Here is a 27,955-nt window from a genome sequence, read left to right as displayed (position 1 = left end):
GAGGTGCCGCCTCCTACTTGGCCTTGGTTGCCCCGCCTCCTCCTCCGTCAGCGGGGGAGGCGACGGGACAAACCCGAATATTGTTCTTCCGCCACGTGGGGAAGACGTCGTTGATTCCGCCACCGGCGGGCGGGTTGTCGGCCGCTATTGTCGCTGTCGCGCAGCGGAGGAAGGAGTATCATGTCGTAGCTGCCGTCGAGGGACACGAACTCAAGACTCCCGAAACGGAGCACCGTCTCGGGCCGGAAAGGTTGCTGGAGACTACCCATCTGGAGCTTGACAGGAAGCTGTTCGTCAACATGCAGCAGGCCCCTACCTGGCGCGCCAACTGTCGGCGTTTCGACCCCGGGGGGTCCCTGGACCGACGAGTAAATTGTCGCCGCATGTCCCAGCCCAGATGGGTCGGCGCAAGACGAAGCACGAAGGGGGGCAAAAAAGGAGACAGGCAGAAAAGGGGAAACCCGCGACCTTCGTGTTGTCCTGCGTCCAGGTCGGGTGCGCTTGCAGTAGGGGGTTACAAGCGTCCGCGTGGGAGAGAGCGAGAGACTTTACGCGTCGTCCCGTTCCCCTGCGCGGCCAACCCTCTCGTACGATAGCCCTGGACCTTCCTTTTATAGGCGTAAGGAGAGGGCCCAGGTGTACAATAGGAGATGTAGCAGTGTGCTAACATGTCTAGCAGAGAGGAGCTAGTGCCCTAAGTACATGCCGTCGTGGCAGCCGGAGAGGTTTTGGCACCCTGTTCATGTGATGTCGTGGCCGTCGGAGGAGCGCTGGAGCCTTGCGGAAGGACAGCTGTCGGGGCTATCGAGTCCTTGCTGACGTCTCCTTGCTTCCGTAAGGGGCTGAGAGCCGCCGTCGTCATGGAGCACGCGGGGCGCCATCATTATTTGTTTACCGGGGCGAGCCAGATGGGACACCGGTCTTGTTCCCCGTAGCCTGAGCTAGCTAGGGGTAGGGTAATGATGGCCCCCCTTGTGATGTGGTCGGTCTGAGCCCTAGGTCGAGCGAGGCGGAGGCTCCTCCAAGGTCGAGGTCGAGTCTGTCTTCCGAGGTTGAGGTCGAGTCCGAGCCCCGGGTCGGGCGAGGCGGAGACCATCATCTGAGGCCGAGGCTGAGTCCGAGCCCTAGGGTCGGGCGAGGCGGAGTTCGTCGTCTTCCGGAGCCGAGGCCGAGTCCGAGCCCTGGGGTCGGGCGAGGCGGAGTTCGTCGTCTTCCGGAGACGAGGCCGAGTCAGAGCCCTGGGGTCGGGCGAGGTGGAATTTGTCGTCTTCCGGAGCCGAGGCTGAGTCCGAGCCCTGGGGTCGGGCGAGGCGGAGTTCGTCGTCTTCCGGAGCCAAGGCCGAGTCCGAGCCCTAGGGTCGGGCGAGGTGGAGTTCGTCGTCCGAGGCCGAGACGGGGGCCGAGCCCTGGGGTCGGGCGAGGCGGAGCTTCCTATGGCGCCCGAGGCCGGACTTGGCTGCTGTCAGCCTCACTCTGTCGAGTGGCACAACAGTCGGAGCGACGCAGGCGACACTGTCTTCTTGTCAGGCCGGTCAGTGGAGCGGCGAAGTGACTGCGGTCACTTCGGCTCTGTTGACTGAAGGGCGCGCGTCAGGATAAGGTGTCAGGCCATCCTTGCATTAAATGCTCCTGCGATACGGTCGGTCGGTGTGGAGATCTGGCCAAGGTTGCTTCTCGGCGAAGACTGGGCCTCGGGCGAGCCGAAGGTGTGTCCGTTGCTTGAGGGGGCCCTCAGGCGAGACGTGAATCCTCCGGGGTCGGCTGCCCTTGCCCGAGGCTGGGCTCGAGCGAGGCGAGATCGTGTCCCTTGAGTGGACCGAGCCTTGACTTAATCGCACCCATCAGGCCTTTGCAGCTTTGTGCTGATGGGGGTTACCAGCTGAGATTATGAGTCTTGGGGGTACCCCTAATTATGGTCCCCGACAGGTGGTGCACCGGACAGTCCGGTGCGCCAGACCAGGGCACACTTCGGTTTCCTTTTTGCTCCTTTCTTTTGAAGCCTAACTTGTTCTTTTTGTTGATTTGTGTTGAACCTTTGGCACCTATAGAATGTATAATCTAGAGCAAACTAGTTAGTCCAATTATTTGTGTTGGGCAATTCAACCACCAAAATCATTTAGGAAAAGGTGTGAGCCTATTTCCCTTTCAAGCACCCACTCAGTCTGGGCATGCTCGGGATGAACTTACAAGGCCATGGCAAACTACGACGACGCAAAGTAGAGACCTTGAAGGCAAAGGGGCGCAGAGAGCTCGGAGGCGAAAGGGCACAACGAGTGGGAGAGAAGCAAGGCATGGCTGCTGCTCGAGGGATGAACCCCTTTTTAAAGGCAGACTCCCCCGCTCGCGCCCCGAAACGCCACAGGAAATCTCCCCCGACGCACACCGGAGTACCCAACCTATGACACGGGGGCCCGGTCCCGCAAGTCATACAGCTGGTGCGTTGGTCTCCAAGTGTGAAGGAGGCGAACCGCCACACGTGGGGCGAACCGCCGCCCATGGTAGTGCGCCTCTTCATCTCCACCGAAAACAACGACTCAGCCTCTGGCATGGGGGCCCAGGCCCACATGTCATGCACCTGGCATGCCGGTTCCTGGGTGCAAAGAAGTTGAACCGCCGCGCAAAGTGCATGCTACCGACCCGCGGTAACACGCCTCTTCACCTCCGCCGAAAGCAGCGGACCAGTCTCTGACACGGGGACCCGGGCCCACGAGTCATACTCTTCGGGCGTTGGCCTCCGTGTGCGGAGAAGGCGAACCGCCGCGAGAGGAGCACGCCACCGCCTGCAGGAGTGCGCCTCTTCACCCCCGCTGAAACCAACAGCCCAGTCTCTAGCACGGGGGCCCGGGCCCACGAGTCATCCTCCATGGGCGCGGGGTCCTAGGTGCAGAGAAGTCGAACCACCGCTCGCGCTAGTACCGCGCCTCCTCGGGGCCTCCGCAAAAGATTGAAATTTTTTCAAAACCAATGCAGCAGTATCGAGGCACCACGCGCATGGCCCAGCAAAACCATTAAGTGCGGAGGTCACGGGTCAGTCAGCCGCGGAGACAGGCGTGGCAGTTGGCGTGTTCGAAGGCGGGCTGGCAGTAATTTCGCCAGCAAGCGCACAGAAGCAGCGCACCAATCGACAAGTCCAGCTTTGGCCCCACCTGCAGGCTCGTATCCTCCCCTGAGGCGGGCCCGGGGGCCACTGTCAGTACCCTGGAAATGGGGTACCCATTACTACAGTATGAAGGTGCGGTGTCCATGCAGCTATCCTTAGTCGCGTGACGAACAACACATGACCCCTCCACGTGGGCGGTTCCAGGGCCGTCACGTGGCCAGAGAAGACAATATCCTCCAAGGTATCAATGGTGGGTCCGGACTCCCATGGGAAAGTGCCGGACCCCAGCATATCTGGACCGGACCTCCGGGCAGGGTCCGGGACCTCCGCGGGTACAGACCGGACCCTCGGGATGGGTCCCGGACCTCTCTGTGTAGGGTCCGGACCACCCTCAGCAGGGTCCCGGGATTCTGGGACAAAGAATACCCAGGCCTTACTCAAGGCGAGGCGGGGGTCCGGAGCCGACACGTGTCCGGACCATACCATGTACACTTCTGCTCCCCGCTCAGGCGGAGACCTGATGCTGCCACGTGGCCTACTACCCATGACGTAAGCTAGCGGGCGGAGCCTGACGTAAGGCCTCTAGGCCGCGCGGCGCTGCATTTATTGCGGAGAAAACACGCCGCCTGACTATTCCGCTGACAGGCGATGTGCCGCCTCAACATTTAATGTGTCCTGTCCACTCCACTCGCAGGCGGCGTCCAGGCCATCCTACAGGCGGCATGCCTGTCCAGTCCATTGCCAAATAGTACGCCCGTGCTACGAGGTGCACTGTGACCATCATCACTTGTACGTTGCCAGGGAGGCTTCCCTTGCACGCCAATACTACGCAGATCGCGGATATTAGGGCGCAAGGAGATTGCTCCAGCAACAAACATTAGTTGCTCCAAGTATTACATCCGATAAGTCCCTGGGCCCGCATGTCGGGGCTCAGCACCCTTGTACGTGCCCCCCTTCAGCTATAAAAGGGGAGGCACGCAACGTAACAACGGAGGTTATCTTACACTCAAGCACACTTAGACCTAGCGGAGGCTCACAAGTTCATACAAGCTCTCGAGCTCAATACACCACACAGTGGAGTAGGGTATTACACTCCGGTGGCCCGAACCACTCTAAACTCTTGTGTATTCTTGTGTTTGTTCATCGCTTAGTAGACAGGCAAAACGCTTAGGCCCCTCCTCATCTAAGGATTTAGGGCGGGTGCATTCTACCACCAGGCCGGAGATTTCCTCTCCGACAAGCACCATATTGGAAGTTCATGGGACAAATCAATCAACTTAAATAGGTGGATCATTGGTGAATCTATTGAGAAGTTGGGAAAAGAATGAAGGACTACCACACGCGCGAGCGCGCCGCCGCCAGCCGGGCTGGGCTGTGGCTCTTGTCGAATATTCCTTTCAAACGGTTGCGCATTTTGCCTGGAGTGATGATCGTCCGTTTACTGTCTTCTGGCTAGTAACGGACGTTAGTTACTCGTCATTTTCTAGTTCTAATGGCGCGACTGTTTCTATTTGTTCTCCTTCTCCCTCCTTCTGACTGCCTATAAGAATGGAGAGGAATGACTCTCTTTCGGTTACGCCTCCCTCCTTCTGACTGCCTATAAGAATGGAGAGGAATGACTCTCTTCCGGTTACGCGTGATCTCTCACACGCGTTGCAAATAGCACGTCCCCTCCCATCTTCTGCGAGCAGAGAGAGAGTGGGAGAGCAAGCCTCCAAAATCGTTGTCCACAGAGATACACTTGCATGGGTGGGCGGATGATCAGATTTTTGGGGCGTATTCGTGACTACTCGCTTCATCCGTTAGACTAGCGATGCTTCGTCTACATCCGGTTCTTCATCGTCTTTCCCGGACGACACGTGTTGCTGTTCTTCTTCCGGCGACCGTTCGAGGGACTGCACTGCATAAATCTTCCCGCATTGAATTTGTACGGCTACATCGAACATACACACGAGATGTCTCGTGTGAATGGAGCTATTGATGCCTTGAACATCGGTCCCTCCGCAGTGTACTTTCCGTTTTTCGTATTTGTGCATGTTTTATTGCTATTTACTGCTTATGCGAGTAGTGATACACACATGCACATACATGTCATCACATATATGACACTGTTTTTCTGGATTAAATCAAACCTGATAATGCCTAAATTTCTAACGCTCCAAAAACCTGATATTAGGCATTTTTCTATTAGTGGTTTTGCTGCTGTGTTAAAACAAAGGGAACCATTTGATGGGACGTTTTACGAGAGATAGTGTAGTAAAATGATACTATGGTTGATAGCAATGAACTGCTATCACGCCACACAGGAGAAACCCGAACAGTTCACTCCTGAAGAGGAGCGAATGTTCGACGTTGTCGATAACCAGTTTTGAGGCGCCGTGATTGGCGCTCTTGCCAACAAGTATGTTGATTCTTATCTAACATGCACATTTTCAAAAGAATTATATGATGCATTAGATGAGAAATTTGGTGTTTCTTATGCCGATAGCGACTTGTACATCATGGGGCAGCTGTTTGACTATAAGATGGTGGAAAACCATCCTGTAGTTGGACAGGCTCATGAAATACAGGCACTGGCCAAGAAACTCAAACACTTCACATGTGTCTTGCCTGATAAGTTCGTGGCCGGCGATATTATCGCTAAGTTGCCGCCCTCTTGGACGGACTTTGCTACCACTATAAAACATAAGAGACAAGAGTTTAGTGTGGCTGAGCTTATTGGTTCTCTTGATGTTGAGGAGAGGACGAGAGCAAAAGATACTCATGAAAAAGGAATCGAGACTTCTAGTGCCAATATGATACAAAAAAAGAATTCCAATGCATCACATAATAATAAAAAAAGAACAAGCAACAGAATGCCACGAAGCCCAAGCAGGCAGCCACGTTCGAAAAGAAGAACAAAGGAGCTGGTTGCTTTGTTTCTGGGAGTACTGATCATTGAGCTAGCGCTTGTCCAGTCCACAAATTTAAGCAAGATAAAAAATCGGCTCAAGAGAAGAAAACAGTAAATATGGTTATTAGCAAGACTAGAGAAAGAACATCGGGGTATGGTAATCTTTTACCTACTATTCTTTCTGTGTGTCAATCCCCTAAGTGGTGGGCTGATATTGGTGCTAATATTCATGTGGTGTTGATATTTCATTGTTTTCTTCTTATCAGAGCAAAGGGACTGTAGCCTTGCTGATGGAAAACAGATCATATGCGCGTGTTCTTGGTGTTGGTACAGTCATTCTGAAGTTTATTTCAAGAAAGACAGTGCTATTGAAGAACGTGCATCATGTCCCCTCCATAAAAAAGAATCTAGTTGGTGGCTCACAATTATGTCGAGATGGCTACAGACTTTTTTCAGTCTAATAAATGTATACTGTCAAATTATGGAACATTTGTTAGAAAAGGCTATGGTAGTGGAGGCTTGTTCCGCTTATCTTTACATGATACGTGGCTCGTGGTAGATCGGACCTTGGTCCGAATATTCCTTTCAAACGGTTGCACATTTTGCTTGTCGTGATGACTGTCCGTTTCCTGTCTTCTGGCTGGTAAAGGACGTCAGTTACTCATCGATTTCTAGTTCTAATGGCGCGACTGTTTTTGTTCGTTCTCCTTCTCCCCTCCTTCTGACTGCCTATAAGAATGGAGAGCGAGGACTCTCTTCCGGTTACGCACGATCTCTCACACGCGTTGCAAACAGCACGCCCTCGTCCCATCTTCTGCGAGCACAGAGAGAGTGGGACAGCATGACTCCGAAATCGCCGTCCGCAGATAAACACTTGCACGAGTGTCTGGGCGATCAGGTTTTTGGGAGCGTATTCGCGACTGTTCGTTTCATCCGTTCGACCAGCGCTGCTTCGTCTACACCCGGTTCTTCGTCGTCTTCCCTGGGCGACGTGTGTTGTTGTTCTTCTTCCGAAGAACTTTCGAGGGACTACACTGCGTACATCTTGCTGCATCGAATTTGTATGGCTACATCGAACATACACACGCGATATCTTGTGTGAATGGAGCTACTGATGCCTTGAACATTGGTCACTCTGCAGGATACTTTCTGTTTTTCGTATTTATGCATGTTTTATTGCTCGTTACTATTTATACGAGTAGTGATACACACATGCATATACATATCGTCACACTAGTTTTCTAGATTAAATTAAACCTGGTAATGCCCAATAAATTTCTAACAAATTACAGATAAAACAGTTCAAATAGCTAAATTTAATCCGAATCGAACAACTTATCATGTCCTAATAATTATTTTGCAGGGGACGTGCGACCTTGTCTGCGTGGTGTACAGCCGTACAGGCATTGTAGGTAGTTGGAGGCTTGGAGCACATGACCGGCGATCCCGCATGTTCCGTTTCCTCGGCGGGAGGAGATGCGCTTGACGTGTTGACTCTCTGCAAGTGCTCCTCCTGTCAGTGAGCCAACCGTTCCTTGCTTCCACAGACCACAGGGGCTTGGAGGTTAGTACAAACCAGTTGCGGGATTGATTACAGATAACCAGAGTAGGGTAGCTGCCTGTTGCTTGTTACAACTACTGCCTTCACAGAGAACTAGTAGGGTGCCCGTGCGTTGCAACGGAACCGAATTATAACACGATAACTTACATTAAGTATTCCCTCAAGTTTGCAAATACTAATGTTTTGGAAACAGCAGTTTTTGACCAATATTTTCTAGGAACAAAAATGAACATTCTAACAAAGTTATGCTTTTTCATAAAAACATTTTTCAAGATAAATGTATGCATACGATCTTCGAGTTTCTAATGCAGTAGTTTAGTTACTTGCAATCAAAGTTTAAAATGAAACTTTGCTCTATTAAGTATTTGCAAACCAAAAACAGTAGCCATTAAGGGAGAATACCTTGCCCGTAAAAGCCATCATGCTCTCTTGAAAAGCTATGGCAGCCTGTGGACATAAGCTTCTTATGAGAACGCTGCTTTGGTCCCTTGTATGGTACATGGAGTCCACGAGGCCTCAAACAGAAGGCAAACAATGCAGGCTTGGGAGGCAATTTCTTTTCTTGGTACCCATTTGATGAACTCTGCATCCTGCATACTTTTGATTCCCATTCATGCAGCTGCTGTTCGTAGATCTTCCACATAGCCGACTGAAAAATGAAAATTATGCAAGACTTAGAACAAGATTGTGGTCTGCTTCGTAAGATATGTCATAATCAAAGCTCAGGAAAAACAATCAATTATTTGACAGGAAGCATCTATGTTACCATGAATTCTAAAAATAATTGATAAGTACAATCAACTATGACCAACTAATTGTTTCATTGTTACTGTTCAAAAAGAAGGCTTTCATATCTTTACCAATGAATAGGCAACAAAAAGGTCCCCTGAGGATCTAGTTCAATAAGTACTTAGTCAGAATCATACTCTGGGAGATAATGGATTTGCAGCAAATGTAAAGAGTGTTATGGCTTTTTACTTCACTACATTGGCACTGGCAGTACCAAAAGGCTGACAGTACACTTTGTTTGCAAAAATAATTTCAAGCATGCTTCAGTACTATATGCCCAACTAAATAAATAAATAAATATGTTCATAAAATTATGTAAGTGAACTGCAGTTATCTTTATCTAGTTAAAGTGTGACCAAGAACCCAAGACTGCTTACTAAACATTACATGAAACATAATAACAGAGTTAGATAACATCTATCCAATGCTCACCTGCTTTCTTTATTGTATCAACTAAATGACCAGTAAACAATAGAAAGCTAAAAAAAGAAGCCAAAAATAGATAAATAAAAGGAAAAAATATATGCTCACCTGAAAATGTCGAATAAGTGGCATTCCCCTTTTCTGCCTCTTGTCTTGCCAATATGCATGTATCACTTCAATAGTGTGCAGAGGTACATCATCAGTCTCCAGTTCCTTCATCTGATCAATGCTGAGTCCATTACAGTTGTGTCTATATGCAAACTGGTGTTCTGCAGGCATATGCTCCAAAGACAAATTTCAACATATAGGTAAAAGAGTCGCATAACAGAATGCTCTTCCAAGGCGGACAGGAAAGACTAAATGACAGGAACAAGCTAAAACAGTCATGAGGTGCCAAATGACCAAAAGCACATTTGTAGGTTCTCCAACTGAAAGCAATATACCTCATTGAACATTAGAAAATGTAGGAGGAGAGCGGGTCTCCTTACAAGAATTCGACACAATGCCCGTGACGACACACAAATTATTTGATAAATTGTTAGAGCACAACAATTACATGATAAATTAAATGTTCAGGTTGGACACTCTACAACATCTAGGTATCGACTAAAACATTAATGTACCGATTGTCTAGAATGGAAATTGTGCCTGTTAGCCTAGCTGGAGCATGGAGGTTTAGATGAACCAAAATCATTTCCTTGCTCAGTACACTGATACGATGGCATTACAGAGGTCATGGCATTATGGCTGTGTAAGTGAGCATTATTAAATGAGCATATTACTTATGTCCAACGTTAACCTGAAAATGATGTGCTGTAAATATCTCAATACTCAACTTCTATTGTTGGGGTTACCGTTTTGGTAGAAGGATACCTGCTTTGTTTTCTAATCATTTTAGCTTCTTCATCTTGGAGTTATTCCTGTGACTTTCTGTTCTTCCTGGAATATGTAAAGTTTCACATTCCATCAGTGAATGCGATAGGTGACTCCTCACTTTGCTATGAGCTCCAACGCCCACGAAACAGGATCATTCGGTGAGGCAATACAACAAACAGGTGGCTGGCACACATGGGTATCACACGGCACATGCACTGGAGCATGAGGGACTCATCGGAAAGGCCATCCCGGTGGTGTCTGCCTCCAGCCGGGCCTAGAGGTCGCCGTAGAACTGGTACTGGCCGACATTGCCTCCTCCCAGTACGCTTCTGGTCGCGCCTAGACGTCGTCGTAGAGAGAGAGGAAGAGGCATGGCTGGTTCCTCCCGACAAGCCGCGGTTGAAGCAAAAATCCCCTCCTCCCCTTCTCGTCTTCCTCCCGTCTCCCTCCCAGAAACGACTCGCGGTTCCTCGCTGCACTCTCCCTTGAGAAAAAAACCTTTGAAGGAGGTTTCGATCGTGAAACCGCCCAGGTCCCGCTCCGCAAGTGCATGGCAGTGAGCTTTCTGGCCAATGAGGTGTCGGACCTGTGCATCGGCAAGCCGGCCGTGAGGTCGCTCCAGTGGCGGAGGAGGTGAGCGAGGCGATGACGAAGGGAATAGGGCGGAGGCATGGGCGTGTGGAGGTGAGGAGCCCAGCGACTTGCTGAGCAGGGGGCTAGGGCGCGGCTGGAGCGAGGCAGGGGGCTCGCGCGGGCGGTGGTGGCGGCCGAGCGTGGGCTAGGCGATTGCGAGGCTAGCGAGCGATGTAGACGCGCGGCATCAGGGGGCGGTTGTCACGGCGGGGGAGGGGCGCAGACTGTGGCAGTGGGGCATGGAGACCAGGTCGAAGGGCGGGGGCACGCCGTAGGTGTGGACGCCCTCGTTCCTATCTTATAAGAGTAGTATAGATTTGAACAATATGAAACAAAGAAATGTATGCCATGTTCTGATGTTCATGCTCATTTAGTGAGGTTAGCAATGGCACAATACACATAAGACAACACATGAAAATTATTTGAGAGTACAAAGCCGATTATATTGGTTATACCAGGTTATCACTATCACAGGCACAAATGATGGCTTTATTAAACATTTGGCAAACATACCGAAGAGCAGCTTCTCTAACAGCACCGCGGACATCTGGCTTCTCGGCTCTATTCTTCTAGATCACTTCCAAGGAAGCACCCCCAATTGACCTGGAGTATGGCTTCTTGGTGGGATAGTGCCTCTTCTTGACAACTTCAACATGGATATCCTACAGAGAAAAAATGTCAAATACATGTGAGTTACAGATTTCCAACACCAATATGAGCATGGTAAAAATAATTGTTTTGCAAACATCTTATTAGATGTCATGCGTCAAATAGTTCAATACAAAGATAATGGCGAAGTGTAAGATTAAGAAGGATGCAACAATCACATGATTGAGAAGACAACTAACTATAATAGTTTAATAAGACTTGTATTTTGCTAATACAAGAAAGTTGCAGGTAATCTAACTAACAAAACGTGGAATCTTTATAAGAGAAAATAACGAATGACACTCTTAAGAAAGTTGTTGCTTCCTGTGCATTGCTGTCTAGGTAAGCTTTGTAGACTTCAGGCAGTTGTGGAAGTAGCACTTGCATTTCGAGTTGGCAAAAAGGAACACCTATAAAAGAAATGTATGTTCTTCATTTGATTAATCATTTGAAATCTGTTGATACATCCTTGTCATGGTCCTGCAAATTTTGTACTAAAATGACCATGGTCATCAGGTAGAACTAACGCCTGGTGCGATTAGAGACTGTATCATGGTTCTAAGTTCATATATATGGTAATAAAGAAGGAACTGATTGCATACTGTAATGCTTACAACATTCCTGGTGTCAAAAGCAAGGTTCCTCCTGAAGAACTTGATGTAGAGAAAGGTAGTAGGACCCATGGATTTCTGCTGGAACGTGTCATCCGCCTTCATCTTGCTCTAGATCTAGGCATCGCTTGTTGGGCTACGGCGTGGTGCCAGCCTGCACCACCGTGGAGGTGGGCAGCCAGCTCTGCTCCATCCAGCAGTGGAGGATGTCCGATGTGTGGTGCGACACGCGCAGTGCCCACTGGTCATCCACCTTCTGCTTAGCGTACACCTCCGCCGCCAGCTCCGACTTAAGTGCAACAAGAAAAATCATAGCCAACTGGCAAAAAAAAATGACAACGCTTCCTTCGACTTCATGATGATGCCCAGCATCTTTAGGGTTCAGTTCAGACTGGAGCGAGTATCACTCCTCACGTTTGGGATTGCATGGCATAGGAGGCATTGATTTTTGTAATCTCATGATAATGAAAAAATCAGAAACTTGTGAAAATGGGAGTAGTTCTTACCCTATAATGAAGTAGCGTTAAACATCAATTTCACAATTTGCTAGTGGTCTAGATGTGGGCTTGTTAACCTTGAGCGAGTATCAAGGTTAACTGAAGGTTTTGTGTTCATGGAAGAACTGGCATTGATACCAACATAATTACGCAAGTACTGGATTCCAAACTACAACCACAATGTAGATAAATTAGTAAAAACAATGAAATAGATATTCAACCAATCTAGAAAAGGTGAAGAAGCATACCCTCCCAAATGCTTGATGTGGATAAGAAATGGCCATTATGTTTTTCAAGCCTGGTAAACCAAGTTCCTCGACTGTGACTATAGTTGAGAGCTGAATAGGACTAATCTAAAATCAATCATATGCATAGAACAATTTATTTAATTCTAGGCAGTTAAACAAGAACCTTAACATAATAAGGCTTGAATAAGACATGAACAAATTTAGAAGAAACTTACATGAGGGTCTGAATTTGCTTTGACATCCACTGTGACATTCTTGTGCTTTAGCTGGGCTTGGATCTCACTAATGATGGACTCATTTCTCATTGTGCTTAAAGCTGTTATATCCCCTATAGACAGAAATATTAGAAAGGAAAAGGTGGAAGACCAAATTTTCATCATCGTTAGTGAGAAGTATGAATATAATAGGTGTATGCAAACGTAGACAAAATCGTGCAAATGTTTCCATATATCAAATCACTGTGAATAACAATTAAACAGAATAAATCATAACCAATTAATTTCTTCCATAGTGTACCAAATTCATGTCTGAAAATTGCAGTATGAAAGTCTTTAGTGCTTGCTCTAATTATGAGTTATTTCAACATTGGATAACAGTGTAACAAATAAATCTTGAGAGCACAAGAAATCAATTAAGGAAATATCACATACCATTTTATTGTAAAGAAAAGTAGAATTCAAAACTTCTCTGCTTTTTCAGATTGATCGTGGGGCTTATTGGTTCCATGTTCACTAAAAAGACCAGATATTGAGCGAGAGCTGAATTTTTCATTCAGCATGACATGAGAGTTCTTTGGGCTTGGTGTAGGGTCGGCAACCATTCATCAATGAGGGATCCATGGTTACTTGTGTCAGCCATGCTAGAAATCTCTAACTAAAACAGAAACTCAAATCATTAAATATCTGAACAAATAAATTACTTGCACATGTCAAAAAAACAATTGAGTTTTGACAGACTTACTGTGGGTCTGGGTTGTGTTACTGTTTGTGTAAATCACTCTTCTGTTGTTTGTGAAGATTTTCGCTAATTTGTTAGGACCTCCTTGTAGACGATGTTCTTGGTGTATGTCCCACAATCTACTGTGGGGTTCTTTCGTACACCCTTCCTCGACCTCTTATTTCCATCGACGGCTGGGGTGACAAGGATCTTTATGTTCGATCGGGCTGTCGCTCTAGATAGAGCAACATATAATTGGCCATGAGAGAACACTGATTCGGGCAAGTACACACCAACATTGGGAATAGTCTGACCCTGTGCTTTGTTAACAGTCATTGCAAAACTAAGACGTATAGGAAACGGCTTCCTTTTGAACTGGAAAGGGAACATCTCATCATCAGAGGGACAAAGAGGTATACGTGGCAGGAAAATCCGTTTTCCAGCATGCTGACCCAGTACAATTTCTGCGTCAATGCTATTTCTTTGGAAACCACGAACCACCAGCCTGGTACCGTTGCAAAGTCCATTCGCAGGGTCTATATTCCGAAGCAATATAACAGGGCATCCAATCTTGAGCTTCAAAACATGCGGGGGTAGCCCATTAGGCGTTAGTGTGTTTAGGAACTCAGGTGGGTAATAGTTATGGGGATCATCCATGGCGCTATCGAAACTATGGTACACCGTATGTGCACCTTGAAAACGATCGATCATCTTAACATTTATCATATCCACCCAATCGTTTCGCGTTGATAGTATCACTCGTGAAGTAATGTAGGTGGAATCTGATATATTTTCATTGAGATTTGGGAACACGTAGTCTATTAGATTGTCAAGATCACTGTCACTCCCACTATAAGGCACACATACCTCGCCAGGAAGACGGATGTCACCATCTCTATTCGTGACCTCAGTTCCACCACCTATGCGTAGCAAAAACTCTGCAAACTAAGGGTCGTTTTTTGCCCTCATATTGCTAACAAGCTTTAAGTGGGACATGGACTCCCATAGGTAAGACATCCGTAGAGAAGAAGCGACTACTTGAGCCCTTGAACCTTTACGAACAATAGGCAAGACTTGTCTGAAATCCCCACCGAAGACAATGGTTTTACCACCGAATGGCAATCCAGGCCGACCCATTATATCGCGCATGCTATTGTCTAGTGCCTCCACAGCTTGTCTCTTAGTCATAGAAGCCTCGTCCTAGATAATGAGAGATGCTTTCCGTAGCAACTCTGCGATTCCACTCTGCTTCGTGAAGCTACATACAGCGCCATCATCAATAGTAAGAGGTATCTTGAAGCGTGAATGGGCAGTTCTTCCTCCAGGCATTATGGAAGCCGCAACGCCAGATGTAGCTGTTGCCACCGCAATCTTGTTCTGGCTACGTAGCGTCACAAGCAACACTCTGTATAGATAAGTCTTTCCAGTGCCACCAGGTCCATCCACAAAGAACAATCCACCCTAATCAGTGTCAACAGCAGACATAATCTTATCATAGGCGGCTCTCTGTTCCTCGTTAAGAGTCTCTTTGAGAGCCACATCTGCCACTGTCGGTTCGATACTTTCCTCCTCGTAAACCTCCCTAGCAGTACCTATAGCATCGTCATACATGTCAATGATAGGAGGAAGTGGGAATGTCTTTATGTCCTTTCCCATTGACTGCAGCATGTTCCTAATGTCAATCAATACCATCTGCTCAACATGAGTTTTGCTCTCACTCCTACGTTGATAGTCCTCTGACATAGCATCTAGGTGTTTCCGCCAGAGTACCGCCACATCGCTTGGCTCACAGTACACCAGTATTGTGGCAAAAAGTCGTCGCAGCGCCGATGGCATCTGGAAAAGAGCACGTTCAGTGAGACACTCATCCAGTGTGTTGTCCGACTCAAGCAGTCCTCTTCTCTCTGCTGCCTCATGAAAAGTCGGTAGCGTGACACCATCTACTGTCCTTAGATCCACATAGGAGATGGCGCCAGCCACGTGGTTTAGGAGAACACGAAGATAGTAGCGCTCCCCCTCGGCTGGATGAGTAGAGACTATTCTACCGACTTGTCCACCCGTATCTCGTTTCCTCCGTTGCCATACTTTGCCCTTACCACTCTGCCAAGTGAACCACTCAGGGAAGTCACAATATAGGATGCCCGGAGCCTCTTCGTGTAGCCTATTTGCCTCAAAATATGCTGTGAGCATTGACCTATCAGCACCTGGACGGTTTACAACTCGCTGGACCATTTGCCGATCATGAAACGCCACCATGTGCATGTTTGGAAGATGGAGCTGCAGCTGCATCACAGGTGGAGAGTTCTGACTAAGCTCAAAGTCGTATATCCTCCATAAGGCTTCTGGCGGGGTCACCCACCTTACATCTCTGTACTGCTTGATCTCATCTACATCATCATCTGTCTTGCTCGCATCTCTCATAACAACAGACGCACGATCATGGCCTTTGTATATGTACTTGAACAAATATTTAACAACCTTGATGCTCCCGCACGCCTCAACATTGATGTGACAGTTGAAGAGGCGAAGGAGGTAAGGATTGTAAGGGACAACCCATCTATTGTCCAACTCGCACCCTCGAACCTTTTCCTTACGCCCATCATCACGACGTCTGTAAACAGGATATGAATCCTTCCCTTGCAAAGTTGCATCACTGAAAGGCCGAGGGTAATGATTCTTGCATGATGCACGACCCTTAGTGCATGGACAGTTAGGGTTTAGCGACCCGCATGGACCATGCATCATATGCTTGATAACCATCTTTCGTAGTTCATGGTACTTTTTGTCTGGGATCTCGGCTGAGATCAAAAGGTCATACTGCTCAGGGCATGTGAGCTTGTACTTCCTCTGCATGATTAGTAAAAAATGGGCATGGGGCAAACCCCTCTTTTGAAACTCGACGACATAGACGTAAGCACGAACCTTACCGAGAATATCTTGTTTAGTCAGCCTATACTTTAACTCCTGTAGCTTCGCATGAAAGACACGCACTACAAGATCCGAACGATCTTGTGGTGTCTGCCCAGAGAGAAGCTCCCTCCTTATCTCATCCTAGTTAGGGTTACATGTCATGGTAAGAAAGATGTCTGGTTTCCCAAACTTCCGCACCAGAGCCATAGCATCCATATACCGACGTCTCATGTCACGAGGACCGCCAATAAACGACGACGACAGCACAGTTCGCTTCCCAACCTTTTCTGCTCTTATATCGCCATCTAACATAGTATCCACCAAACCCTGGTATAGGTCTGCCCGTAACCGATCCTGGTTCTTACGAATGAAATCTAAATGGGAGCTCTCAATCTTGATGTATGTGTCAACTGCGAACTGCTGGAAAAGACGTTTACCATGAAGTATTGGATTGAATACCCCTGGACGAATCTGGAATTTGTAGCAGTAATAGTCACGTACGGACACACATAGATGATTAGGAGATTCTGCATGCGCAAGGATTGATTATTTAGTAATGTCGAAAGGATACTTTAACAATGTGTTACGTAAGAAATTACAAAGAAATAACTAACCTGCATCTTCATCGTTTGCATTACTTGCCCTATGCGTCGCACGGTATGCATCCACTTCGCCCATGGATACACCAACCTTTGGTATATTTGCATGCCATCCAAGTTCACCTCTAGGAAAGAACAGTGGATACGATAGTGCATCGTAGCATCCATGGTATGAGCGGATACCATGGCTTGACCTATCCTTCCCATGTAGCATAACACTCTTGCTGAACTGGCCTCGCCGTTCGCTCCCCTCGATCCAGACAGCAGCGACTCTGAAGTGATAGGTGTGTTATATGTCTTCTGGTTCAACGATTGATCAAGGTTCAATGTGATACGATAGTCATCAAGGTTCTCAACATGACCCATGCTTCTAAGATGTTCAGAGTATGGATTTTCACGGAGTATGGAAACTATCTGTTTAATAACATCTTTGTCTTTCTGTTGATGTTCTTTGCGGCACATACGGTACCGATGCTCGAGATTGGGATCATCATCGTAAAAGTAAAGTTCAAGGTGTTTATGCTCCGCCCCACCTTCCCTACCGAATGACTTGATATTGTGATACATCATGCCTTGTGCTCGGAATGTGTATATACCAGAATCCCTAACATTAGTTGTCATACTATCAAGGCAACAGTACAACAAAGTGAAAGAGAAATGGCCATTAAAAAACCTGATGTTATCACGAAAGTGCCTAGCATCAGAGTCTGCACTATCCCACAACCTCCGGAGTTGTGGAGGGGTCTCCAGTGGGGCTAGCTCAACCTTCCCACCACGACAGCAAAATCCAGGTGGCTCATACTCAAACTTCTTCGCATTGCAATAACCGCAGTTGGGAACAGACTTCAGCATATGTGTTTCTTCAAGCACGTTACTGTACACCTTGTTGTACGTGTCAGGAAAATCAGTGTCAATAGATTCTTCTTGAGTACCATCAATCTTGATGTCCTCGTCAGTCTCATCATCTAATATTTTTTTAGAAAACAATGATTAAGACATGTGTATCTATATAAACCATGGTAGCAACATGTAAATCCATGTACATACATTGCCCAGCGAATAGGTATCCATCATTATCATCATCATCCTCTTCGAATATGACACCCTCATCATCGTCACCTATTCGTGAAAATATGAGGTTTGACTTCTAGGGTGGGGAAACATGTAATGTGAACAAAGTTTTTAACAATTACCATCGGAAATGACCTTTGGCTTCGTATGTGTATGCTGCACTCTTTGTTCAGCCATGCCTTCACTCAGATTTGTTGCCAAGGTAGCACCTTGGCATGGATTCGTACATTGTACTGATGGAAACACACGTTTAGTAAGAATACATGCTATCGTCACCGTGCAAGATTGATTTAAAATTGGTTAGAAATTACCATTGTTGTGGATCTCTGTAGTCGTATGGGGTTGTGTCCAATCGTCCCCTTCCACGGCGTCACTGATTGTATCCTCAGTCACCGTAGCCACGTTCCTTGAAATGGCGGCTTCAAATTGTTGGTTTCGACTACCTAAGATAGCTGGTCTTGCCCCAGATAGCACATGATGTTTACGACTTAGTGGCTCAGTAGAAATAGTGAGTGAACCAACATCCTCGATTTGTATTGAAGTTGACAGGAAAGGTATCCCGACGAATTCAGGGATAACCCAGTCGCAAGTGGTAACTGAGGATCCATACGGTTGTGTTGCATCTGTTCTATGACGTCCAACCTCAGGGGTATATGTTGGGTCCTCCATGGCGATGGACTCCTGATGCAAAGTGTCAGATTGCAGTGCTCTACGTTTTCTGCCGTACTCTGTCTTTGCATCTTTCCGTTTTGGTGTCTTATTATACAACCTAAGGTGTTCACGCCTAGACTCCCTCTCGATGGGAGTTAAGTTTTTGTACCGCTCACTAAAGTAGGCGGCCCTTTTCATAGTATGATTAGGTGTGTTATCAACACTTTCATGCACACAACCTGGAATAAATGCATGTCTACGTTCAATGTTTTGAAACCCGTTGTTTTTTGCATATGTAGTCAAGTGAACAGTCATGTACCTATTGTCAGAAGGTCATTACTTGCGACAATGTTGTTTACCTGGAATGTCTCATTTCTATGCAACCAATCGCTATCATCATCTAGATCCACGTTTACTTGTTCGTCTCCACCTACATTTAACATTTTAGCATAAGTAAAGAGATACATAATAGGTGGTGCTAAAGTGACAAAAAATGTGATTGTTATATACCTGCAATGCCTTGTGTTGACAAAATTTTGAAATCAATGGTGCTACAGTCATCTGGAAAGCTATCTGCAAAACATGGTGAAAACAAAAATAGGATTAATAGGTACTCACTCATTCATAAGAGGATCTGTTCAAATATTGGTAAAATGATCATATACCTAAACCGAGATGCACATCCCCACGTATTTTAAAGTTAACCACCTCACATGACTTGTCCATATTAATGTCTTATTTATATATACCATTTACAAAAGGCTACACGACAACTTTGTATAGTACGGACATGTAGGTATAAAATTTAGAATTAGAAATTTAACTTTCATCACCTATGGATGATTGTGTTTTTATCGGTAGTCCTTTATTCCTTTGGCGCGCTTCACGACGCTTCCTATTTTTCTCATTCTTTTGTTCAACAGTCATCGTGGCATATCTTTCCCTATCCCTTTGCCTCTTACGTTCCCTAGCATCAACAATTGGTCCAAGCGAGTTCGATTCATTTTGATTACCTACAATGTAACTTTGTGGATTAGTGTCCGTACCTACTACATTTCGACACGCATGTACTAAGCTTTACCTGTAATGATGGTGTTTGAGATGTTCGTGAATGGTGTGCGATCAGCATTGTATCCCATCTGATCCATAACAAGAACAGTGCCCTACAAAACATGAACACATCAATAAACAATAATAAAAGAGGGTAGACAATCGGTAGTCCTTTATATGTGCTCATCCAGTTAACCAGATTGACCATCAAGAGAGGTGTGATTGAGAAGACAATAGATGTTGTCAAACCAATTAGGACTGTGTGTGAGACATATACATTATCAAACAACAATTGTGAACTGAACTATAAAGCAACATAGTTTCAATGATTATGATATTGTTATCTCTAGATAACACCCACCGAAGGCATTTAAAGCACCACATCACACCATAACAAAGCAAAGTTCGCTAGTTAGTTTATAGTTTTGTGTTTTATAGTTTTGAAGTCCTAGTGTTGAATAAGTTGTTACTGTTACCACTGATTAAGTGCTACTGATATCAGTGAAGAAAATATAAACCATAAACATAACAGTGCATTTTAGGTTTACCTGGTAAATGAAAAGAAGCCTTATGGAAAGTGTTAACAGTCCCTTTTCAGAAAGAAAACCTGTGGAGAGCAGAACAAAAACATTCAAATCAGTATACAACTTATTTAATTAAATGGTAGTGCACAATGATTACTGTTTAGACCGTCTAAATAGTGTTTAGACAGAATAAAGATAGTTCAGACAACATGACAAAGCCATAATATATACTTATTCATAAAAATACATGTTATCTAAGTTCTCGGTAAAGCAATAAGAAAAGGAATAGTGTGCTTTCATTGTAATGGATTTTTCTTGCACCTAACAATAGCAAATGAATGTCACGCTGTATTTGACAGAGCAGCTAATTATTGGACAACCACCATACATATGATTGGAAATTAAAAGCTTTTGAAAGAACTCAGATTGAAATCATCACCAAATTAATAGATAGCCGAAGGCAGATACTTAGATAACCGAGCTGTGATGAAATCTCTAAATCTAAAACTCTCTAACATGTAAAAGTCTCTGACAAAATCATAAACATAATAGTGCATTATAGATTTACCTAGTAAATAAAAAGGAGCCTTATGGAAAGTGTTAACAGTCCTTTTTCAGGAACAAAACCCGTGGAGAGCAGAATAAAATAAATCAGTACATCTATCAGTTGTATGCACCCAAGTAATATAGTAGATCGAGAGAGTTTAATCATAAATTTTGGTTAAATCAGTACTGCTATCAAAATAGAATGGAATAACATTAGTGGCCAGGAAAAGCACAAATAACAACACTTAACCGAAGGCAGAACCAAAAAAACAGTACATCTATCAGTTGTATACATTTAAATTTTGACAGTCTGTGAAATACTAAAATAACTCTCCTGTAATGAAATATCTGAATCTAAAACTCTCTGACAAAATTTCTGATCCGATCAGTTGCGGGATATTGATAGACTGCGTGCCCATAATTCATGCCTGAAAACTGGAAGTTGCCAAGATAAAGTTTACAGTTTAGGCTCAATTTGCAAGGATAAGTTCTGGCAAATGTGTATGACTATTATATTCCTTGTTCCACAATTCCATTAGCTTGATAAAGTTTACCGTTTTTTTCTTCATTAAGTTAAAACCTTATTCCTGTCACCTTCAAGAACTACGTAATGTGCTATCGTGCATCTCGAATATCAATGAAATAGGCAACTACGAAATGCCAAAGACCATAGTAACTCAACCTCAAAAGATTTAGCTGTCGGGTGACTACTGGCAGAAAAAACACAGAACAAATCTATGCTGCAAAGCAGGTCCCCTGGTCCATAAGTACATACAAAAGTTTGACAACTACGCTATCGAAACAGCTTTATGGCCACAACATATGTGCTCTGATCAGTCCCAAGGAAAGGAAACCTAAATCACATCACGCATAGCCAACACAAAACTCGACTGGACATATACTTCCCAAGGACTATATGCTTGCAGGACAATGACTACAACTAATCTGCTACAAATGCAATAGAAACCAGATGAAAATGTAATTATACAAGCACAATACCTGACAATCAATAGCAATGAATTAAACAACCAAGTAAGTTTGCAAACACACAAATATCAGGATTTGACAGGCAGCAGAAAAGCAAACAAAAGTAAGTTCCTGCCACAAGGGTGCTATCCTGGTGCATCTCCCACATCAATGAAATAGGTGACTATGAAATGTCAAAGGACATAGCACCTGAGTGCGTGTGCTTTCAATTAAAATGGGTCTCCCAAACACTTTTAGAACTCAAAAGGTTAAACTGACATGCGACTACAGACAGCATAAACAAGGAACAAACCTCTGCTGCAAAGAGGGTTCTCTGGTCCATATACCATGCACAAAAATAGACAACTACGCGATTGGAAAAGCTATAGCGTCTCAAACACCTCAGTATGGTGCTTGGATCCGTCCCTGGGAAGGAAAGCTAAGCACAAACAGCCAACTCAAAACCACCGGATCAGAGGAGGTCGTCGGGTAGGCTGGTGATGCGGTCGCCCGCGTCATGGTCATGGCGGCCGCCTTCTTCCATATGGAGCGGACGGGACTCGATCGACGGAATGGATTAGTAGGGTTTGCGTGCCGCAGATGGGTCACCGAGACAGATGACGAATGGTTGGGGGCGCTGAGACGGATGGCAGTGCAATCGGATCTCTAAAGAAGGTTTCTAGAAAATTTGCAAGTACCTGACACTGACAGATGACGAAAACATGGATGGCCTGTTTAGCAAATCCTTCGCATGATTTGATGGCGAGAGGGCAGGAATTTCGAGCTGCGTCGCTGCGGAACTCTGCGCGAGGTGGATGAAGAGGAGAGACACGGCGGCTGCCAGCGCCCAGCGATATGAAACGCGAACTCGGATGGGGAAAGTAGTCACTCACGTGTAATGGGCTGAGTAGGCCGAACAAATGACAAAATGAAACCATCTAATGACCAAAACCACCGGATCACAGGAATGGAATTAGGATCGGTTCTAACGACAGCAAGAGATAAGGCGAGCGCAGGAAGCAGTCTATGGCAGGAATGAAAAGAAAAAGGTTTCGACTGTTGCCATACCCTTTGAGGAAAGGGTGCGCCAAGGCTACCACCCCAGACGCGAAGGACGCTACGACAGTGAGGAGGATCGGAGCCCCTCACCCGAACCACCAGGCCCGCGGGTCTTCAGCCGAGCCATACGACGGGCGCCGTTCCCGGCCCGGTTCCAAGCTCCGACTACCATCACCAAATACTCAGGGGAGACGAGGCCGGAGTTATGGCTCACTGATTACCAGCGGGCGTGCCAGTTGGGAGGGACGGACGACGGCAACCTCATCATCCGCAACCTCCCCCTCTTCCTCAAGGCCTTCGCTGGAAATTTCCAAGGTACATACGTGCGCCCTGGGAACTCATGGGATCTTCCGAGCTGCCGACAGCAGCCAGGGGAATCCCTACGAGAATATATCCGACGGTTCTCAAAGCAGTGCACCGAGTTGCCTAACATCACTGACTCAGACGTCATCGAGCATTCCTCGCTGGCACCACTTGCTGGGATCTGGTAAGCAAACTGGGACGCAAAACTCCCACCAAGGTAAGCGAATTGATGGACATAGCCACCAAGTTCGCCTCTGGTCAGGAGGCGGTCGAAGCCATCTTCCGGAAAGACAAGCAGCCTCAGGGAAGGCAGAAGGAAGACGTCCCCGAGGCGTCCGTCCAGCGCGGCACCAAGAAGAAGAGCAACAAGAAGGCGCAAGCAAAACGCAACGCCGTTGAAGCAGATCTCGTCGCTGCTGCCGAGCGCAGGAATCCTCGGAGACCTCCCGGAGGGGCCAACGTGTTCGACAAGATGCTCAAGGAGTCGTGTCCCTATCACAAGGGTCCCGTCAAGCACACCCTTGAAGCGTGCGACATGCTCCGGCGTTACTTCAATAAGGCTGGGCCCTCGACGGAAGATGGCAAGGACCAAGGCAACAACAATAAGGGGGGCGACAAGGAAGAAGAGTTCCCGGAGGTCCACAACTGCTTCATGATCTACGGTGGGCAAGCGGCGAATACCTCGGCTCGACGCTGCAAGCAAGAGCGACGGGAGGTCTGCTCGGTGAAGGTAGCGACGCCAGTCTACCTAGACTGGTCCGACAAGCCCATTACCTTTGACCAAGACGACCACCCCGACTACGTACCAAACCCAGGAAGGTACCCGCTCGTCGTCGACCCTGTCATCGGCAACACTAGGCTCTCTAAGGTCCTCATGGACGGAGGCAGCAGCCTCAACATCATCTATGCCGAGACCCTAGAGCTCTTGGGGGTTGATCGGTCCAAGATTCGAGCCGGTGCAGCACCTTTTCACGGGATTGCCCCCGGCAAGCGTATCCTGCCCCTTGGGCAGCTTGACTTGCTCGTCTGCTTCGGAACTCCCTCCAACTTCCGAAAGGAAACCCTCACTTTCGAGGTAGTCGGGTTCCGAGGAACCTATCACGCGGTGTTGGGAAGACCGTGCTACGCCAAGTTCATGGTCGTCCCCAACTACACGTACCTCAAACTCAAGATGCCAGGCCCCAAGGAAATCATCACCGTCGGATCCACATACCGCCACGCTTACGAGTGCGACGTGGAATGCGTTGAGTACGCCGAAGCCATCGTCGAGTCCGAAGCCCTCATCGCCGACCTGGATAGCCTCTCCAAAGAGGCGCCCGACCCGAAGCGGCATGACGACAACTTCGAGCCAGCCGAGGCAGTTAAGTCTGTCTCTCTCGATCCTAGCGACAACGCCGGCAAAAAAGTCAGGATCGGCTCCGAGCTCGACCCCAAATAGGAAGTAGTGCTCGTCGACTTTCTCCGCGCAAACACCAAGATTTTTGCGTGGAGTCCCTCGGACATGCCAGGCATACCGACGGATGTCGCCGAGCACTCACTGGACATCCGAGCCGGTGCCTGACCCGTGAAACAGCACCTGCGCCGTTTTGATGAAGAAAAGCGCAGGGCCATAGGTGAGAAGGTCCACAAGCTAATGGCAGCAGGGTTCATCAAAGAAGTATTCCATCCAGAATGGTTAGCTAACCCTGTACTTGTAAAGAAAAAAGGTGGGAAATAGAGGATGTGTGTAGACTACACTGGGTTGAATAAAGCATGTCCAAAAGTTCCCTACCCTCTGCCTCGCATCGATCAAATTGTGGACTCCACTGCTGGGTGTGAAATCCTGTCTTTCCTCGATGTCTATTTAGGCTATCACCAAATCAAGATGAAAGAATCCGACCAGCTCGCGACTTCTTTTATCACACCTTTCGGCATGTATTGTTATACTACTATGCCATTTGGCTTGAGGAATGCAGGTGCAACATACCAAAGGTGCATGAACCATGTGTTCGAAGAGCAAATCGGCAGAACGGTCGAGGCTTACGTCGATGACATCGTTGTCAAAACAAGGAAAGCCTCCGACCCCCTCTCCGACCTTGAAGTAACATTCGGGTGCCTGCGAGCAAAGGACGTAAAACTCAATTCCGAGAAGTGTGTCTTCGGAGTCCCCCGAGGCATGCTCCTAGGATTCATCGTCTCCAAACGAGGCATCGAGGCCAACCTGGAGAAAATCGCAGCCATCGCCAACATAGGACCCATCAAAGATTTAAAAGGAGTACAAAGGGTCATGGGATGCCTTGCGGCTCTGAGCCGCTTCATCTCGCGCCTCGGCGAGAAAGGATTACCCTTGTACCGCCTCTTAAGGAAGACCGAACGCTTCACTTGGACTCCCGAGGCCGAACAAGCCCTCAGAAACCTTAAGGCACTCCTTACTAATGCACCCATCTTGGTGCCCCCCGCTGCGGGAGGAGCCCTCTTGATCTACATAGCCGCAACCACTCAGGTGGTCAGCGCTGCGGTCGTAGTCGAGAGACAAGAAGAAGGGCACACGCTGCCCATGCAGAGGCCAGTCTACTTCATCAGCGAGGTGCTATCCGAGACCAAAATCTGCTACCCGCAAATCCAGAAGCTACTATACGCAGTGATTCTAACACGGCGAAAGCTGCGACACTACTTCGAGTCTCATCCGGTGACTGTGGTGTCATCCTTCCCCTTGGGGGAGATCATCCAGTGCCGAGAGGCCTCGGGTAGGATAGCAAAATGGGCAATGGAACTCATGGGGGAAACACTTTCATTTGCCCCTCGGAAGGCCATAAAATCCCAAGTCTTGGCCGACTTCTTGGCCGAATGGGCCGACACCCAATTGCCAACAGCTCCAATCCAGGCTGAACTTTGGACCATGTACTTCGATGGGTCGCTTATGAAAACCGGAGCAGGCGCTGGCTTGCTCTTCGTCTCACCCATTGGAAAACATGTGCGTTATGTAATACGCCTCCATTTTCCGGCGTCAAACAACGTGGCCGAATATGAGTCCTTGGTAAATGGGTTGCGCATCGCCATCGAGCTAGGGGTTCGGCTCCTCGACGCTCGTGGTGACTCGCAGCTCGTTATTGACCAAGTCATGAAGAACTCTCACTGCCGCGACCAAAAAATGGAGGCTTACTGTGACGAAGTTCGGCGCTTGGAAGATAAGTTCTATGGGTTGGAGCTCAACCATGTTGCTCGACGATACAAGAGACTGCAGATGAGCTGGCTAAGATAGCCTTGGGACGAACAAAGGTTCCCCCGAATGTCTTCTCCAGGGACATATATCAACCCTCCGTGAAACTCAACGACGCACCCGAACCCAAAGGGACCTTGGCCCAGCTCGAGGTACCTTCGGCCGCCGAGGGTGAGGCCCTGCACGTCGAGATAGAGCGGAATGGGGTCACACCAAACCTAAACTGGCAGACCCCGTACTTGGAATATCTCCTCCAAGGAGAGTTGCCCCTCGACAAGGCCGAAGCTCGGCGACTGGCTCGGCGTGCCAAATCGTTCGTTTTACTGGGTGACAAAAAAGAGTTGTACCACCTCAGCCCCTCAGGCGTCCTCCAACGATGCATATCCATCACCCAAGGACAAGAGCTGTTACATGAAGTACACTCGGGGGCTTGCGGTCACCATGCAGCACCTCGGACCCTCGTAGGAAACGCTTTCCGACAAGGCTTCTACTGGCCGACCGCGGTGGCCGACGCCACTAGGATTGTACTCTCCTACCGAGGGTGTCAATTCTACGCGAGACGGACACACCTGTCTGCTGAGGCTCTACAGACAATACCTATCACTTGGTCGTTTGTTGTGTGGGGTCTGGACCTCGTCGGTCCTTTGCAGAAGGCACCCGGGGGATTCACGCACCTGCTAGTCGCCATCGACAAATTCTCCAAGTGGATCGAAGTTCGACTCTTAACCAGCATCAGGTTCGAGCAGGCGGTGGCGTTCTTTACAAATATCATCCATCGCTTCGGGATCCCAAACTCCATCATCACCGACAATGGCACGCAATTCGTTGGGAAAAAGTTCCTGGACTTCTGCGCAGACCACCACATCCATGTGGACTGGGCCGTCGTAGCTCACCCAATGACAAATGGACAGGTGGAGCGCGCCAATGGCATGATTTTGCAGGGACTAAAACCAAGGATCTACAATGACCTCAACAAGTTTGGCAAGCGGTGGATAAAAGAGCTACCCTCGGTGGTTTGGAGTCTGAGGACAACACCGAGCCAAGCCACGGGTTTCTCGCCGTTTTTTCTGGTCTATGGGGCCGAGGCCATCCTACCCATGGACTTAGAATACGGTTCCCCGAGGGCAAAGGCATACGACGACCAAAACAACCAAACCAGCCGAGAGGATTCATTGGACCAGCTGGAAGAGGCTCCGGACGTAGCCCTACTGCACTCATCGCGATATCAGCAGTCTCTGCGACGCTATCACGCCCGAAGGATTCGGCCCCGAGGCTTCTAAGTTGGAGACTTGGTGCTTTGGCTACGACAAGACCCACGAGGACGCCACAAGCTTACGCCTCCCTGGGAAGGGCCGTTCATCATCGCCAAAGTATTGAAGCCCGGGACATACAAGCTGGCCAATGATCAAGGCGAGGTCTACAGCAACGCTTGGAACATCGAACAGCTACGTCGCTTTTACCCTTAAATGTTTCAAGTCGTTCATGTATCTCGGTCCCTTTACATGTATAAATAAAGTCTAACCGTCAAGGAAGGATCGGCCTTGCCTCAGCAAAGACCGACCCTCCCTCGGGGCTAGAAGGGGGGAACCCTCTCTGCGTCAAAATTTTCCTCAGAAAATTTTTCTACCAAAACGACTTTCGTGCCTTTCGACTTTATCGATAACGAAATCCTAAAAACGAACGAGAGAGACCTCGAACGGCAAGGCCGACCGAGCCAAGGGACTCCTACACCTCCGGGATACGGATACCTCACTCATCACCTTCCGCGAAAGGTAACTCGCGCTCGGATAAGTGATTCTGCTACCAAACAAGTCCTAACGTTCAAAACGAGAGGAAAGAAACGCAACTTTATACTCAGACAT

At 47.6% G+C, this 27,955-nt stretch overlaps 1 protein-coding gene and 1 long non-coding RNA gene across 2 annotated transcripts; both read right to left on the bottom strand.

Moving 5' to 3' along the window:
* Positions 1 to 7,942: 7,942 nt before the first annotated feature.
* LOC103644842 (uncharacterized) lies at positions 7,943 to 9,045 on the bottom strand. The gene is made up of 2 exons (XM_008667998.1): positions 8,875 to 9,045; positions 7,943 to 8,203 (listed from the first exon to the last, which is right to left on the bottom strand). Exons 1-2 carry the CDS (start codon positions 9,043 to 9,045, stop codon positions 7,943 to 7,945), a joined length of 432 nt encoding a protein of 143 aa, XP_008666220.1.
* A 3,234-nt stretch (positions 9,046 to 12,279) lies between these two features.
* On the bottom strand, positions 12,280 to 12,949 carry LOC103637743 (uncharacterized). Its single transcript, XR_558325.3, has 3 exons — positions 12,930 to 12,949; positions 12,495 to 12,607; positions 12,280 to 12,384 (listed from the first exon to the last, which is right to left on the bottom strand). It is a non-coding gene; the product is annotated as an uncharacterized lncRNA (long non-coding RNA).
* Positions 12,950 to 27,955: the final 15,006 nt, after the last annotated feature.

Source organism: Zea mays, chromosome 1 (assembly GCF_902167145.1).
Source record: "Zea mays cultivar B73 chromosome 1, Zm-B73-REFERENCE-NAM-5.0, whole genome shotgun sequence".
Lineage (NCBI taxonomy): Eukaryota > Viridiplantae > Streptophyta > Magnoliopsida > Poales > Poaceae > Zea > Zea mays.
Note: the sequence above shows the minus strand (reverse complement) of the source record. Positions and strands in the feature narration are given on the sequence as shown.